The 15,672-nt window shown below is 43.4% G+C and overlaps 1 protein-coding gene across 7 annotated transcripts in view; it reads left to right on the top strand.

Annotated features, from left to right (window-relative positions):
- The window catches only part of si:ch211-200p22.4 (phosphatidylinositol-binding clathrin assembly protein), a 129,843-nt gene that overhangs the window by 102,807 nt on the left and 11,364 nt on the right, over positions 1 to 15,672 (top strand). For 5 of the 7 annotated variants that reach the window (XM_015946343.3, XM_015946341.3, XM_015946339.3 and 2 more), the window contains 4 exons: positions 2,659 to 2,795; positions 3,762 to 3,862; positions 6,108 to 6,218; positions 15,414 to 15,560. In XM_015946343.3, coding sequence (XP_015801829.1) covers positions 2,659 to 2,795; positions 3,762 to 3,862; positions 6,108 to 6,218; positions 15,414 to 15,560 — 496 coding nt within the window. The remainder of the gene's footprint in view (positions 1 to 2,658; positions 2,796 to 3,761; positions 3,863 to 6,107; positions 6,219 to 15,413; positions 15,561 to 15,672) is intronic. The other 2 variants (XM_015946344.3, XM_070548031.1) reach the window with 1 other exon arrangement.

Genomic DNA, 15,672 nt, shown 5'->3' with positions numbered 1-15,672 from the left:
GACAAAAAGGACTGGACTGATGCTGAGTGGTCCAAAGTTATGTTTTCTGATGAAAGCAAGTTCTGCATTTCCTTTGGAAATCAAGGACCCAGAGTCTGGAGGAAGAGCGGAGAAGCACAGAATCCACGTTGCATGAGGTCCAGTGTAAAGTTTCCACCGTCAGTGATGGTGTGGGGTGCCATGTCATCTGCCGGTGTTGGCCCACTCTGTTTCCTGAGGTCCAGGGTCAATGCAGCCGTCTACCAGGAAGTTTTAGAGCACTTCATGCTTCCTGCTGCTGACCAACTTTATGGGGATGCAGACTTCACCTTTCAACAGGACTTGGCACCTGCACACAGTGCCAAAACCACCAGCACCTGGTTCAAGGACCATGGCATCCCTGTCCTTGATTGGCCAGCAAACTCGCCTGACCTTAACCCCATAGAAAATCTATGGGGTATTGTGAAGCGGAGGATGCAATACGCTAGACCCAACACTGCAGAGGAGCTGAAGACGACTATCAGAGCAACCTGGGCTCTCATAACACCTGAGCAGTGCCACAGACTGATCGAGTCCATGCCACGCCGCATTACTGCAGTTATTGAGGCAAAAGGAGCCCCGACTAAGTATTGAGTGCTATACATGCACATTCTTTTCATGTTCATTCTTTTCAGTTGGCCAACATTAGAGAAACAAACATTTTTTCATTGGCCTTTAGAATATTCTAATTTTCTGAGATACCAGATTTGATGTTTTCATTGGTTGTCACCTATAAATATCAAAATTAAACGTAATAAACATCGGAAATACATTGGTCTGTGTGCATTGCATGAATATAATGTACAAGTTTCACGTTTTGAATGGAATTACTGAAATATTTTCAACCTTTTGATGATATTCTAATTTACTGGCCAGCACCTGTATGTCAACTGATCATATGGTCCTACATTGGAACAATATTATTAGTATACAGTGATCCCTCGTTTATCGCGGTAGATGTGTTCCAGACCTGGCCGCGATAGGTGAAAATCCGCGAAGTAGGGACACCATATTTACAGTATTTATTTAACAGGTACGTATTCAGTATTCAGACTTTTAAAACCCTCCCTTTACATAGTACTGTATTTTACTTGTTTTTTTTATAGTTTTATTACAAAAAGTGCATTTTATGTTGAAATTGATGAAAAAACAGGAATTTCTTGATATTTCGCATAGAAAAATACCGCGAATCGGTCAATTTCCTTTGAATAAGGCTCCAAAGAAAAAATCTGCGAAGTCGTGAATCCGCGATAAACGAACCACGAAGTAGCGAGGGATCACTGTAGTATAGTGTTTCACTATAGACAGAAACGCACATCCACCAAATCTGAAAACCCTGTTGATTGACCACTTCTGTCCATTCCTGTCTTCTGTCTCCATCGAAGTCATTCGATAAAGACAAGTTGGGTTTACACCCTTGTCTGTTAGGCCGGAAATATACTTGTTCACATACTTGCTGCTGCACTGCATTTAATACTGGAGTGTTCTGCTCGGGAGTGCAGTAGAGGACTCTGAACGGGTGGAGTGCTGGGTTTGTTGGGTACAACCACAACAAACATGACATCAGTCGAAGAGAGCAGTAACGGGTTGATTTTGAGATCCCAACAGAAAAAAAGACAGCAGTTGTATTGCAAAGTGTATGAAAGATGTCTCAACCAGAGACGGTGAGACAATAATGAGTAGGTTTTGCTTGTTTTGTCAACTCGATCCTCAAATTAAAGTCCCATAGCCATCACACACTGGTGAAATTACACCTCTTAAAATCCACCTTTTCAATTTTGCCTTATTCTCCGAAGTGCATGTGTACACCGTATACATGTAAACACGCAAGAACAGGCGGGGATCGTGGGAATTGTAGTAGAATATAAGAGTAAACACATTGACATGGTAACACTTGGTTATCACAGCAGACTACAACATCTATTTGGCATCTCGCATCTCCCTTACACAAAACAAGTAGCTTACGTTTGTTCAATGAAGTTTGGGGGGAAAACGGAAATTAAAAAGATGTCACGAGTGCTATGTCTAAAAATAGCTTATGGCGCAGTTTTTTTTTTCTTCGCGAATGCAAAATATGCGTTACACGACATATGTCGCACTACAACCCTGTGAAATCTGCCTTGATCTATTGACTTCCTCCACTTGTCTCAGTGATGTCACCATTTTTTGTTTGGGTGTTTTTGTCACAGCAGAAGCTGGGCTTAGCGGATGTTTGTCATTGTCACCAGAGACCGAGAGAGAGAGAGGAACCCAAAGCACCTGGCTCTCACCTCGCTCTGAATTAGAGGAACACAGCATTTTATTACCCTGACGATTAATAATTAAAAGCCCTTCTTGTTAATTTTAGTTATGTATGCAGTATCTCACCCCTCCAGGCCGCGTTAACACATAATGTTCATTTCACGTGTTGTGCTGTTAGCTTCACCCAGCTGACTTTCCACAGAACATTGTGTAACTTTCTCTTTCCTGTCTCGGGTTTTTCTACTAAAGAGCACATAACACACCACCACTCAGATGAGCTCTTAATGTAAAAATTCTCTTCTGTTTGATATTGTGTCTGGATCCAGAACTGCTGTGTCTGTGAACACGTCACACTGCTGTCTCCCCCCAGTGTGTATTTAATTTGTGTGTGTTTTCCAGGACCAGCGCCTGAAGGAGATCAGCATGCAGACTCCCCCCTCCGCCTCTCCCAGCAGCCTGTCAATAGGCAGCGCCAACAACAACAACCACATCACGCAGACCCCGGAGCTTTTCAACTCTGCTCTGACTGCCAACAGGTGCAAACACACCATCAGACGTTTGCTTATAAACTCGGATATCCACCGTGTAAATGTGCAGCTACTTTGTCTGGAATCCTGGAGATGAGCACCTGGGGTGTCCGTTTCTGCAAAACCTGAAGGGACTTATTTTTTAGCTAAGGCTTTTCTGCCTATTCAGAACTCGTGTCATTGACTGATTTTTACCACGTTTATCTAGTAACGAGCCAAATTTCTGAACAGTCAGCTGGTTTTATCATCTAAGTCATTGGTTAGTGGTAGGATAAAAAATCAGGAGTTCTGAAATAAAATTTTCATCACAAAATTTAAAGGCGTTTTCAAATCATGCAGCAAAGCTACATGCTAACATGCTACATGGTGCCACGTTTAGGTTAAAAGCTACTGATGTATATATGTGGCCTTCAGAGTTATTTCATTGTAAAACCAAAGCACAAATGCTGCTGTAAGCTTCTTCTCATACCGAGTAGATTTTCAGCTGATGGCTTCCAAAATCCCCTACAACATAACAAGAATTTTATTAAAAGTCACAATTAGTCCATTTATGTCGTAAACCCGAGCACTAGCTGCCGTTTTAGCTGATTCTTCCCTAGAGGTTTTAAAGTTTAAACGTCTGACATCATGTTATGAGTCACCAGACTGTCAGGTGTCGCAGTGGGATGTGAAAACTCCCCCCACAGTTGCATTTCTGACTCCAGCTACAGCAGAGCTAAAATGAAACTGCCAGCTTTTATTAATCTGTTCTGCATTTTGGACTCCACGGTTGGTGACATGCTCTGAATTTACTGCTGCTAACTGTTTTATAGCTCAGAGGAAGTTTTTACAGCCCTTCAGAGAAAAGGAATTAATCTTTATCAGTGACAAATGAATGGTTTTAGTGGTAGCTTTAGCTATTTATGTTCGATTGGTTAAATATTTATGTCCCTGTCTTCATCCCACTTTTCCTTCTCCCATCTTTTCTCGACTCAGTGTTCCCAACCTGAACAGTGACCTGTTTGATCTCCAGCCGGCCTTCATCCCCGCTGTGCAGAGCACTCCTTCCATCTCCAATGTCAACAGTGCCTGGGGAGGTGTGTCACACACACACACACACACACACACACACACACACACACACTGATTTACACATTCATGAAAGCACCAGCAGGGGGGCGTCATATGGCTTAATGCAACACATACAGATGTGCACACATCAATTTAATGGTGAGGGAATCTTCTCCAAATATCCATCTGTACATTCCACCCATCCATCATCAATCCCACCCAGGTGCTTATTCATCCATCCATTCATCCATCCAACCAATCAACCATCATTCATATATCCACCATCCATCCATGCATCCATCCATCCATGCATCCAAGTTTTCTTCTATCAACTATTCATGCATTCATCCATCTGTCCATCCAACCATCAATCATCCATCCATCAGCCATTCCACCCATGTGCTTATTCATCCATCCATTCATCCATGCATCCATCCATGCATCCAAGTTTTCTTCTATCAGCTATTCATGCATTCATCCATCTGTCCATCCAACCATCAATCATCCATCCATCAGCCATTCCACCCATGTGCTTATTCATCCATCCATTCATCCATGCATCCATCCATGCATCCAAGTTTTCTTCTATCAGCTATTCATGCATTCATCTATCTGTCCATCCAACCATCAATCATCCATCCATCAGCCATTCCACCCATGTGCTTATTCATACATCCAACCATCCAACATCCATCCACCATTTATTCCACCCATGTGCTTATTCATCCATCCACCATCCATCCATGCATCCAAGTTTTCTTCTATCAACTATTCATGCATTCATCCATCTGTCCATCCAACCATCAATCATTCATCCATCAGCCATTCCACCCATGTGCTTATTCATCCATCCATTCATCCATGCATCCATCCATGCATCCAAGTTTTCTTCTATCAACTATTCATGCATTCATCCATCTGTCCATCCAACCATCAATCATCCATCCATCAGCCATTCCACCCATGTGCTTATTCATCCATCCATTCATCCATGCATCCATCCATGCATCCAAGTTTTCTTCTATCAGCTATTCATGCATTCATCTATCTGTCCATCCAACCATCAATCATCCATCCATCAGCCATTCCACCCATGTGCTTATTCATACATCCATCCATCCATCCATGCATCCAAGTTTTCTTCTATCAACTATTCATGTATTCATCCATCTGTCCATCCAACCATCAATCATTCATCCATCAGCCATTCCACCAATGTGGTTATTCATCCATCCATCCATCTGTCCATCCATCCATCCATCCATCCATCCATCCATCATCCATCCACCATTCATTCCACCCATGTGCTTATCCAACCATCATTCATACGTCCAAGTTTTTTTCTTATCATCCATTCATGGATTCATCCTTTCGTCCCTCACGCTTCCACAGACTGACACATTAGCCCTGCTCTACCGAATGCCCCGTGTGAAGAAGGCTGACATTTGGGCTCACTATCGGCCGTCTTAAATCAAAGTAACACACATGGATGAATCCACTAGTCGTGTGGAGTATTAACGGCTTAATGTCGCAGGATTAAGTGGAAGGACACTTACAAGGAGATTGGCTGAATTTTAAAGCCGGAGCTACTTCTGGGTGCTGTGGGTGTTGTTATCATTGACTAAGATTACAATCTGTTCTTTAAAACAAAATAAATTACACAAGATACTTGCTTCAGTTAATGCTCAGAGCTGGAACACAAACATGCAGGAAGAGCCAGACTTTTAGGAAAGTAGAAAACACATTATGTCATCCAGCAGGAAGGTTTAAATGAGGCTGCAGCCATCGTCCTGTTGGACGGTTTTAGACATGCTTGGGAGCTGGGTGAGGGAGGAAGTGGTTTATAGTAAGTGTGTTATTCATTTGCTAAGTGGTGTGTTATGTTCAGAAAACCGCTCCTGGAGGCTTCAAACCTTAGTTTCAAACAAGGACAAAAACAAAAAGAAAGACAAAAGATGCATCCGCACATTTTCTGGAGCACAGGATTACCTCTCCTCTGAAAGCCCGGCGTTCCCACCAGCCCTGCGCAGAATTCCAGTTTACTAAACAACTATGGAAGCGCACTGAAGACTGTAATGTCCGTGTTCCTCATCTAATGGGATTAGGATAGGAAGTTGGTGGAGTCCTCACTTAAAGCAAAGCGAGTTTGGGGGGTGGGGTTATGCATCTTACGCAGAGTCCTTTGGGATAAAGCTGCTTCAGCTGCTGCCTCATGCAGCTTAAACAGCAGAAAGAAGGCCTTAATCAGTCATATCTAACTGCATTCCTCAGGACTGGAGAGCCAGCCGCTGCAGCAGAGCGCCCCAGCCCTGACTGTAGATTTTGATGCTGTGTTTGGGAACAAAACCGCGTCCAGTAACAACGGCCCGCAGCCTGCAGCCGGTAAAGCCCCCCTCCCGTCTCTCCATCTGTCTGACTGTCCAGACAGAGCCTGGCTGGTGGCAGCACTGCACTAACCCTCTGATCAGTTTCACCTTCCTGCTCTGTGGGCCTTCCTAACTCGGTCACAAAGCCCGTTTCTGTAACCACGGCACAGGCGACGGCTAACGCCGCTCGTGAGTTTCCCAAGATCCTGAAGATTGGTTTTCAAGCCTTTGGATTCACATCGTTTGAGCTGACGAGCTCTGAATCGTTGATGTGGAGCGAGACTTTTCAGGATCTTTTATGTGGGTCTGAGCAGATCCTAGACCTGCTTTATCTTTATGTGGCATCTTCATTTCTTTTGTAGAAACAAATTGATTTTCTTCCTCATTTCAAAGCTTTTTTTTTTTTTTTTTTTTTTGCATTTTAATGTATATTTAGGGTCTATTGAATGTGTTCTGTACCAACATGGACCAGAGCAATGCCTTCATTAATGCAAGTGAACAACGTTGGGCAAGTTATTTTAAATGCGTCTCAGAATTCAAGCTACTTTTAAAATGTAGTTGAATTCAGGCAGCTTGAGGTGTCTAACGTAGCATAGCAACAAGTCTGTGCCAGCTCTGACCTGTTCTATGTGAATTAGTAATGTTGTAACGGCCACAGAGAAACGGTTTATTCTGAGAAAAGCCGGTTTAACACATCAGAAGCTTAGGCACCTTACATCTGCATGTCCCAGCCCACTTGATCAACCAAACAATGTGTGACTGCAATGCTTACGGCTGAACCATGCTAGCCCAGTATACCTCTAACGCTATGCCAAGGTACGGCTAGTTGAATGAGAGGACACTTTTATTGAATGCCCCATAGATCTTCAGCATGCGGTCCAGTCCAACAGAGTACGACTGTGACACACACACGCACACTCCCTCACACTACCACCACCCAGTGCCACGCCACACACAGGCACATACAGCCACCCGATTATGTACACGCAACCCACCCCCGCCTTTGTTTTTTCCATGCAGCACACAGCTATTAAATTCTCGTGTCTTTCCATTGTAGGGCTTTGTTATGGGGTTGTGTTGGGTTGCTATTCATCAGGGCTCCTGGGCCATTGTGAGCCCCGACAAAGTTTCATATACTGTGTAGAGGATCAAAGAACCAGTTCCAGTTGTACAAAAACATTGTTCTGTGTCATCTTTAGTAGGCACAGTTAAAGGAATGTGTTGATGATGAGGAGGAGGACTCCTTCTGACCCTGTGGGGTAGCCACTCTGGTGCCTCAGGGCTGCGGGTCTAGCGTTTATGGGTTTTTCCTGCATAAATGTCTAATATGAATCTGAGGGCTGGGCTGCTACGCTCTGAAGATGCAAATCAGAACAAAGAGACATCTAAACCGTTCAAGGTTGGTCTTAGGCCCAGTGCTGCTTCACTTTGGGGTTTTGTGCGTCTTTTAATGAGGTCTCCCTCCAGCTGCTGTTTGAGGTTCCCTCTTTATTTCCTGTTTTCATATCGTCCTCACGGCGACAGCACCCATCAGTCAGAGCCGCTGGAGAAGTGCCAGGATTAATGGACCAGCTGTTTCCAGGGCACATGTAGCTCACGCCGGTCAGGGTGAATGAAACTCGGAGGCTGATGGTGACACGGCCGATTCGAAAGCCCAGCTACTGTTTTCTGTAGCGTGTGTACCGATGCGTTTCCGTGTCTGCTGTGTTTGTCAGGAGTGGCTTCACATGTCTCCTGTCATTCTCCTCCATCCCATCTGTCTGCTGCTGCTCGTCTGTGTTGTTTTGTTGTTGTTCTCGCCTTTCCCACCTCCTCCTCTCACTGCCTCCTTTTGTTTCATCTCTGGTTTTTCTGTTTGCTTCAGCGTCTCATCACACTCCATGAGACAAGAATCACCCAGGCAACTCCTTTCCATCTGCTCCCCTCCTCCTCCTCTTTCTCACATTTACAATAAACACTCGTCTTTCTTTTCAACGACATGGCCGATCTTTAACTAGGTTTTAGTCGCTTTTAATTCACGATGCTGAAGTGAAACTGGGTTTAAATGAGTCAGATGCTCCTAAAGCTCCCACTAACTTCTCAGTCTTTCATTTATCTGAGTTAAAATCATCTTTCCTGTCATCATTCCCCAGCACTCTGGCTCATAAATGACCAAATGCAGCTTTATGTTTAATGAAAATGAGTTTTTCTCAATATTTTTGTTTTACTTAGAAAATATTATGAATTCTGTTTAAAATAATTATTACCACGGTGACCCTAATGAGCCACTGATGGCAGCTTTAACACTTCCTGTTCTCTCTACACTCCTGCTTGTTTAGGTTTAGATCTTATTCATTTTAGTTAGTTTTTCTGCCTCCTTTTTTTCCCGTCTCATCCTAATAATTTCATGTTTATCATCTCACCATCTGCTCCCTTATAAAATTTGAAATCAAAACGCACTAATGCTGATAGAAGTCACCAGAGAATACCATTTGGAGCTTTGTGAACAACCTGATTTCACACTTGGCTCATTTTTTTAATAAACTGGTGACTGTGTAACTCCGAGCTCAACCCAGAAAATATAATTTGTTGCACAAAACAAGTAAAATCCCATCACGTTTGTGTAGAAAGCTGTGGAGGAGCATGGTTTAAGTATTCCCCAAAGCACTTAAAGCAGGGGTGCCTCCAGAAACTTCTCAAACGGGGCACTGATACTAGAGGGGTACCAAAGTCAGCATAACATATTTTCTAGGGATTAAAAGGATTTTATATGTCTCTACTGGGCCTGTTATGGGCTGAGCTTTGCATTCAGGCTGTGGCAGAATTTTAAAGCCAGATGATTACATCAGAGTTATTATTTTAACGTGTGAATCAACTGACCTAGGACATCAAAGTGCATGTATAAAACAGAAGCCTGTTTTAGTATACAAAAAGTAAATTTACAGACAAAGTTAACTGAGAAACCATGTTTTTATTTGGTATTTTTGAAATAGGATCACTCTGAGTTTATCACACAGGCTGAACGTGAAAATGGTCTTCTACCCTATCTCCTGCATTAGCTGCCAGTAAAAAGTACGTCGGTGAAATGCTCAGATTAGAAATCCTGACAGATCTACGTCACACTGTCACTTCACATTCATGGACTCATCCATCTTGAATCACGACGAGGATGGCTGTTTTTGATTTGGCACCCAGGAATCAGCAGAGCATCTTAGCTAGTGGAAGCCAACTGTTAGCATTAGCAACCACACAGCAGAACTCCTGCAGGTTTGTGTTGTGTGTGGAGATAAAACATCAAACGGAGTCGGTGATGGAATCACATTGCTGTTAATCAATCAGAGGAGAGATGTCTGCACATCAGGAAATAAGACTCCAAATCCAGCTGTTTTCTGCTCACCTCTCATCTGGCCATTTCTGGTTCCTGAAACAGGAGCGCCAAAGCCTTTTTCCTCACAGAAATCAACTCGCATCATTCATTTATATTAGAGACCACTGCAAAGTCTCTTAGCTCAGGCACATTAATACGATTGGATTCAAAGAGGTGCTTCTAAGCCAGTTTTAATAGTCCTATAAACAGATAAATATTTTTCTTCTTTTGTAGGGAAAAAATTCCCATGATTTTTACAAAATTTCACTAAATGCAGCAAATCACAAAACAGCAAAAGCCTGGCTAGAATGATGGGGTGAGAAAATTGGTGTTTCCAGACATGGAGACAGAAAAGAAAGTAAACATGTTAAATTGTCTGACAATGAAAAAAAAACTAATTTTATTTTTCAAAATAGAAAAAGAAAGATGTTTAAATACAAGAAACACTGAAAATACATTTCTGAAAACTGATATAAATTAGTAACACACCGATGAAAATTTAGGTAAAACTGATGTTTTTCTATCTTTAAACGGGCATTATGGAAGTTTGACAGCCAAAACATGTATAGAAATAATACATTTCTTCCTCATACATTCTCCTGCAATGCCCTGGTCCTGTAGAATGAGCCCTGGCATTTTTACTGTGATTGCCTGTTTTTCTGTAAAATCACAGAAAAAGAGAGCTGCTCGGGTCGAGCAGGCTGTTTCATACACGTTCACGCTCAGGCATCGCCCGTAGCATTTGCTATCAGTAGCTTTAGCAGCAGAGAGTGAGGTAGTGCCAACTCAGCGACTTTGTCGCTGTTCCTAACGCCTAGTGATGAACCTAGCTACATTTCTGAGGACCCTTAGCTACTTTCTTCTAGACAGGGTATCCGCGGGTCCTTAAAAAGTCTTAAATTTGCTTTTCCAAATTTAAGGCCTTAAAAATCCTTAAAAATGACAAATAATCCTGAAATACAGTTTCCAAAGGTCTTAAATTACCAAAGACCCAATAAACAAGATAATTTTATTTCTATAAAATTTTCGTGAATTTCTAGTTAGTTCAGGATTTTTTGTGTATGATGTTGGCGTAAGCGGAACCGTACACATTCGGTTGGTTGTGAAAGGAGGCTATTTTTAGAGGAGCAGGCTAGTGGGAGCTTGCCCCATGGGGAAGTGCAACATTAATGGTAACTGGATGGTTAATCCCACGTTCACGACGTGGTTAGCACCGGTTCCAGGCAATAGCTGGAAATTATAGTTTAAATAAAATTTTAAAAATAGCTTAAATTTGGTCAAAGTGGCCTTAAAAAGGTCTTAAAAGTCTTAAATTTGGCTCCCTTAAACCTGCAGATACCCTGCTAGATATTTCCTGCAAATTAGTAACAAAATAGCCATTTTCGCTCCAAACCGTTCTTTGAACGTTGTTTCAGCTGTCATCAAGGATATAAATGTTACAGATGCAGAAGACACCACTGGTGCTTTAGCTCGCCTAGTAAGATGTCGAACTCTCGTGCGGAAGACCTGGATTCGATTCTGGGTGTGAACATAGTTTATTTAGAGTTTATTTTTTACATTAATGGTATATTTTTTTACAGTAAGATGCCCAAATTTTTATTTGAGACTCGCCGAACAGCATTGAATTCACAGATAAAAAACATGTGGGTTCAACTTTCATTTTGGAACAGTTTTTCAAGCAAGGGAAGGGAATGATCTGAGCATGCAGGAGGACTGACCCATCTTAAACCTTTGTCGGCTGTGCTGAAGAGAAAGGTACAGAACTAAATTATTTAATTAATTAGCTGCGTGTTCTCCTGTCCTCCGGGCCACACACACACACACCTACACACACACACACACACACACACACACACACACACACACACACGGGACTGTCTCAGCTGTTATTTTCGTTAAGGAGTGTGCACATACAGCATACGCGCCTCGTGCACGAGCCTACTATTGAAGCTCCCGTTACGCTTTTGGCCTGAGGTACTCCGTAAAGTCCCTTTAAGGGGGCTCCAAAGCATCACTTTATTTTCTTAAAATATTATACGCTTGTTCAGTATCAGTCCTAGTTTAATGGTGCCAATCTCAAGGTAGAGCAAAACAGCTGCTTAAAAATAGCTCAACTGATACCAGAAACACCAAAAACTGAGTTAAGAAAAAAAACATGTCCCTAAAAGTTCTGTCTGAGGAAGAGAGATGCAAGAGCAGCAGGTAATATCAGATATCAAGGTTTCTGATGCTTTACACAAAGGTTCTGTACTGATGTTTCTCCTGCCCTCCAGCTCTGCTTTTCATTCACACTAGCCATATCTCTGTTGCATCTGCATGAATGTGAAACAGCCCTGTGTTTGTGTCATAGCCCAGACTGGAGAGCATTCCATTTCAGTAGAGAGGTGGTGGTGATGCTGCCTTGTTCTGCTCAGGTCTGTGGCTAATAAGCGATTTTCAGATAATCTATTGAAAGGGATTTGCTTCCATCCTTTGAGCTTAAACTTTTTTGATGGTCAAATCCAAAGCCGGAGTACCAAGGCCGATATCATTATCCTCTCGGTTCAATACAACTCGCTGAGCTTCATCACATCCTCCTCCTCCCACCTGACTCTTTCTTCTCCTCGCCTCCCTGCAATGTGTGTGTGAGATATATTGAAAGAACCTCTTCCTCTCATTCTCCCTCTTCTGTTGCTCTCATCAGTTCAGTTTAATTCACAAAGCCTCGCTGACACACTGCTTTAGGAAGCAACAAAGGAGAACGAAATCACCCACGTAGCCGGAGTGTTGGATCACATCAACAACAATAGGACAAGAATTAGTCGAGAGAATCTCAAAGATTGTGAGCAGAAAGTGGATTTTTCCACCTTTCATGCCCCACTTCCTCTTTTTTCCTTAGATATTTTAAAATTTTCTCCCTCCCTGTTTTTTCTGATTCATTTATGTCCGTATGTTTCCCCTCCTCTCATCTGCTACGCTAGCAGGAAAACTATTTTTCAGAATCTCTGGTGTCAGCACCGCTGTCAGACCTACGCACCGTTTCCTAACTAAATATTATTCCTCCTCCTTTCTCCACCAGCAGCTGCCCGTCTGCAATCTCTTCCCCTCCGTCCCCTCCTCTGTGTTACGGAGAACTGTCCATTTTCAGCAGTGAAGAATTATTTCCCTTCAGCTTTGTTCAGCAGATTTTTTTTTACTCCTGTTTGAATTCCCACTCATGCATGAAATCCCATTAAAAACAAACTGTCACAATGCTTTTATTTTCTATTTAAATCAGTTTTGTGCCACCTCTCTGCTTGCCGTCCCAACCAAACCAACAGTATAGCACAGCGATTGTATTCCGTTCTATCTACATCAAAGGTAGTTAGAAATGTGGGTGTCTTGATCGATGACCAGCTGACCTTTAAAGATCATGCCGCCTCTGTCGCTCGTTCGTGCCGTTATGCATTGTTTTACACAAAGATCAGGCCATGCCAAACACACCACCCAGCTCCTGGTGCAGTCTCTAGGCATCAAACGCCTTGCTGTGGTCTTCAAATTGGTCTTCCAGTCTGTTCTTGGAAACCTCTACAAATGGTGCGTCAGATCTTTCATCAACCTAAAAGAGCACACGTCCTCCTCAGACAGCTCTATTGGCTACCTTTACCTGGGCTTTTCCACGACCCCAGCAGCCCGTCCCTTCCTTACGGCTGCGGGTGTGTTCCACACAGCCAGTACCGCAAGATCACACAATGAAAGGACAATTGCAAGACCACTCGTGATTTTGCCTCTTCACATGATAAGCAAGGAGAAAGACAGCAGCATGTAGCCAAAAGGTCTGCGGTTTATTTTCTGTTACTTTGACCTCGGCCACAGAGATGTCACAGGTAATGACGTTATTTTAGTTATGCTGGTCCTGTGTTTGATTTCCTGATTTGTATGATCTGATTTGCTGTGCTTGACGTGTTCTGGAAGAGTGGCATGTACAAATGTAACCAAAGCACCATGACCTTACACCTCTGGGATGTGTTCAAGATGCGTACAGTCGCTGTTAGATGATGACATGGCTTGGTCTCCCTGGTCATCTGGTTGTATGTTAGCAGTGCCTACACCAATAAAGGCAACCCAGACGATTGTGAAATGACCCAATTAACACTAACACACTGTCATAGATTTACTATTGAACCATCTGCTGTGGTTTTTAGAGGCTCAACCAATCACAGATCTCATTGCATCTTTCTGTCTTTGTAGTAAGAGGGCAGGGGCACTTCTCATTGGAAAATAAAAGAGGCTGCTGTAGACGATGACCTGATGCTACAAACAGATACAGACGTGTGCGTGAGTGAGTGGGTGAGTGAGTGAGTGGGTGAGTGAGTGGGTGCGTGAGTGAGTGAGTGAGTGGGTGGTCAATGTTAAAGTCCCAGTAGTCATCACACACTGGTGAGATTCATCTCCACATTTGACCCATCCCCGTGGTGAGCTGTAGCTGTGGCCGTGCTCAGGAACTATTTTGTGGTCCAACCCCCAAAGCAGGGAGGCATTAGATCCCATTTTTAAAGTCTTTGGTATGCCCCGGGATTTGTACCCCGATCTCCCAGTCCCAGGGTGGACACTCTACCACTAGGCCACTGAGAAAGTAATGTATAAATAAAAATAAATTCCCATCTGACCCTCCGCGGGTGGTCTCGCCCATCCAAGCTCAGGTCCTCCACCAGAGGCCTGGGAGCTTGAGGGCTCTGTGCAGTACCTTAGCTGTTCCTAGAACTGCGCTTTTCTGGACTGATGTTTTTCCTGAGATCTGCTTTAGCCACTCCTCCTCCATTCTGGGGATTAGTGCCCCGATGACCACGGCCATCACCGATGTCTTCACTCTCCAGGCTTTCTCAAGTTCTTCTTTGAGGCCCTGGTACTTCCATTTATAAATTATATCTGGTACTCATGTATGTATGTCTGTATGTCTGTCTGTCTGTCTCATATATACAGTCATATCTAGAAAGATAGAAATGTAATCGGAAACAAAATAACTGCCCCCTAGTGGCTGGTTTCAGTTAAAGTTTTAAGCCTCGCCTCCTTCGAGTAAACCAGTGGTTATTTCTTGTGAGACTGAGGAACAATAAACCCATCTTGGATCCTTTCATTGTTGTTGATTTTTGCTGTTTCTCCCGGTTCTCATCTTGCTGCTGTATGTTCAAATATTCATTTTGCTGATTCGTTTAACTGCTAGTTACACCTTCAGGTTTCCACCAGCAGCGTTGTAACAGCTCATTAGCTGAACGTGCGCCGACATGCAGAGCGCCAACTGTTTCCCTTTTCACACAAACACACACACAGGAAATTACGCTGTCATTTGCCCCTACCAGCCACAGACAGAAAGCACCTTTTCATACATGTTAACAGCGACACACGAGTGCGCGTTCCAAACCGATCACTGCTTAGAGTCGCGGTGTGAACATGACAGCTGAGAACAGACAGATCGATCATGTGGACAAACCTCTACGAGCTACTGAGGCGGGGATTAGGAGGCGGCAGCACGATTGTGACAGAGCATGTCTGCTGGTGTAGGTAGAGGTTCACAACCGGTCAGACAGAATCTAATCAGCAGGACGTCAGGCAGTCCGATTGGGCCTTGTAATAAAGAGTAAAGCTTTATTCTCAGATTAATGAAGTCGAGGGAAGATTTAAAGCACTCCAAGCATGAGGTGACATATAAAAAAAGTTGGGAGTGTTAGACAAGTCTCCTTGATGGAAATTCTATTCTATCTCTTTGCTTTTGCTTTGCCTTTCTCTGAACCCTCCACGTGGTTCTCTGTACGATATAATCAGAAGCCTTTCTGATCGCAAATGCAGATTTCTCTCAGCTGATTTACATATGCAAGCTTTATTATTATATTTTTTTGTCTCCTTCAGGGTTTGATGCTCTGGGGGACCTACTAAAGCCGACGATTTCAGCACACACCGGTCCACCACCTCCTGGTCCCGCTCACATGGCCATCCATCCTGGAGGAAAGTTGCTAGCCAACGACCTAGACTCCTCTCTGGCCAATCTCGTGGGCAGTGAGTGTCTCTCTCTCTCTCTCTCTCTCTCTCTCTCTCTCTCTCTCTCTCTCTCACTCACTCACTCACTCACTCACTCACTCACTCACTCACACACACACACACACACACA

Source organism: Nothobranchius furzeri, chromosome 2 (assembly GCF_043380555.1).
Source record: "Nothobranchius furzeri strain GRZ-AD chromosome 2, NfurGRZ-RIMD1, whole genome shotgun sequence".
Lineage (NCBI taxonomy): Eukaryota > Metazoa > Chordata > Actinopteri > Cyprinodontiformes > Nothobranchiidae > Nothobranchius > Nothobranchius furzeri.
Note: the sequence above shows the minus strand (reverse complement) of the source record. Positions and strands in the feature narration are given on the sequence as shown.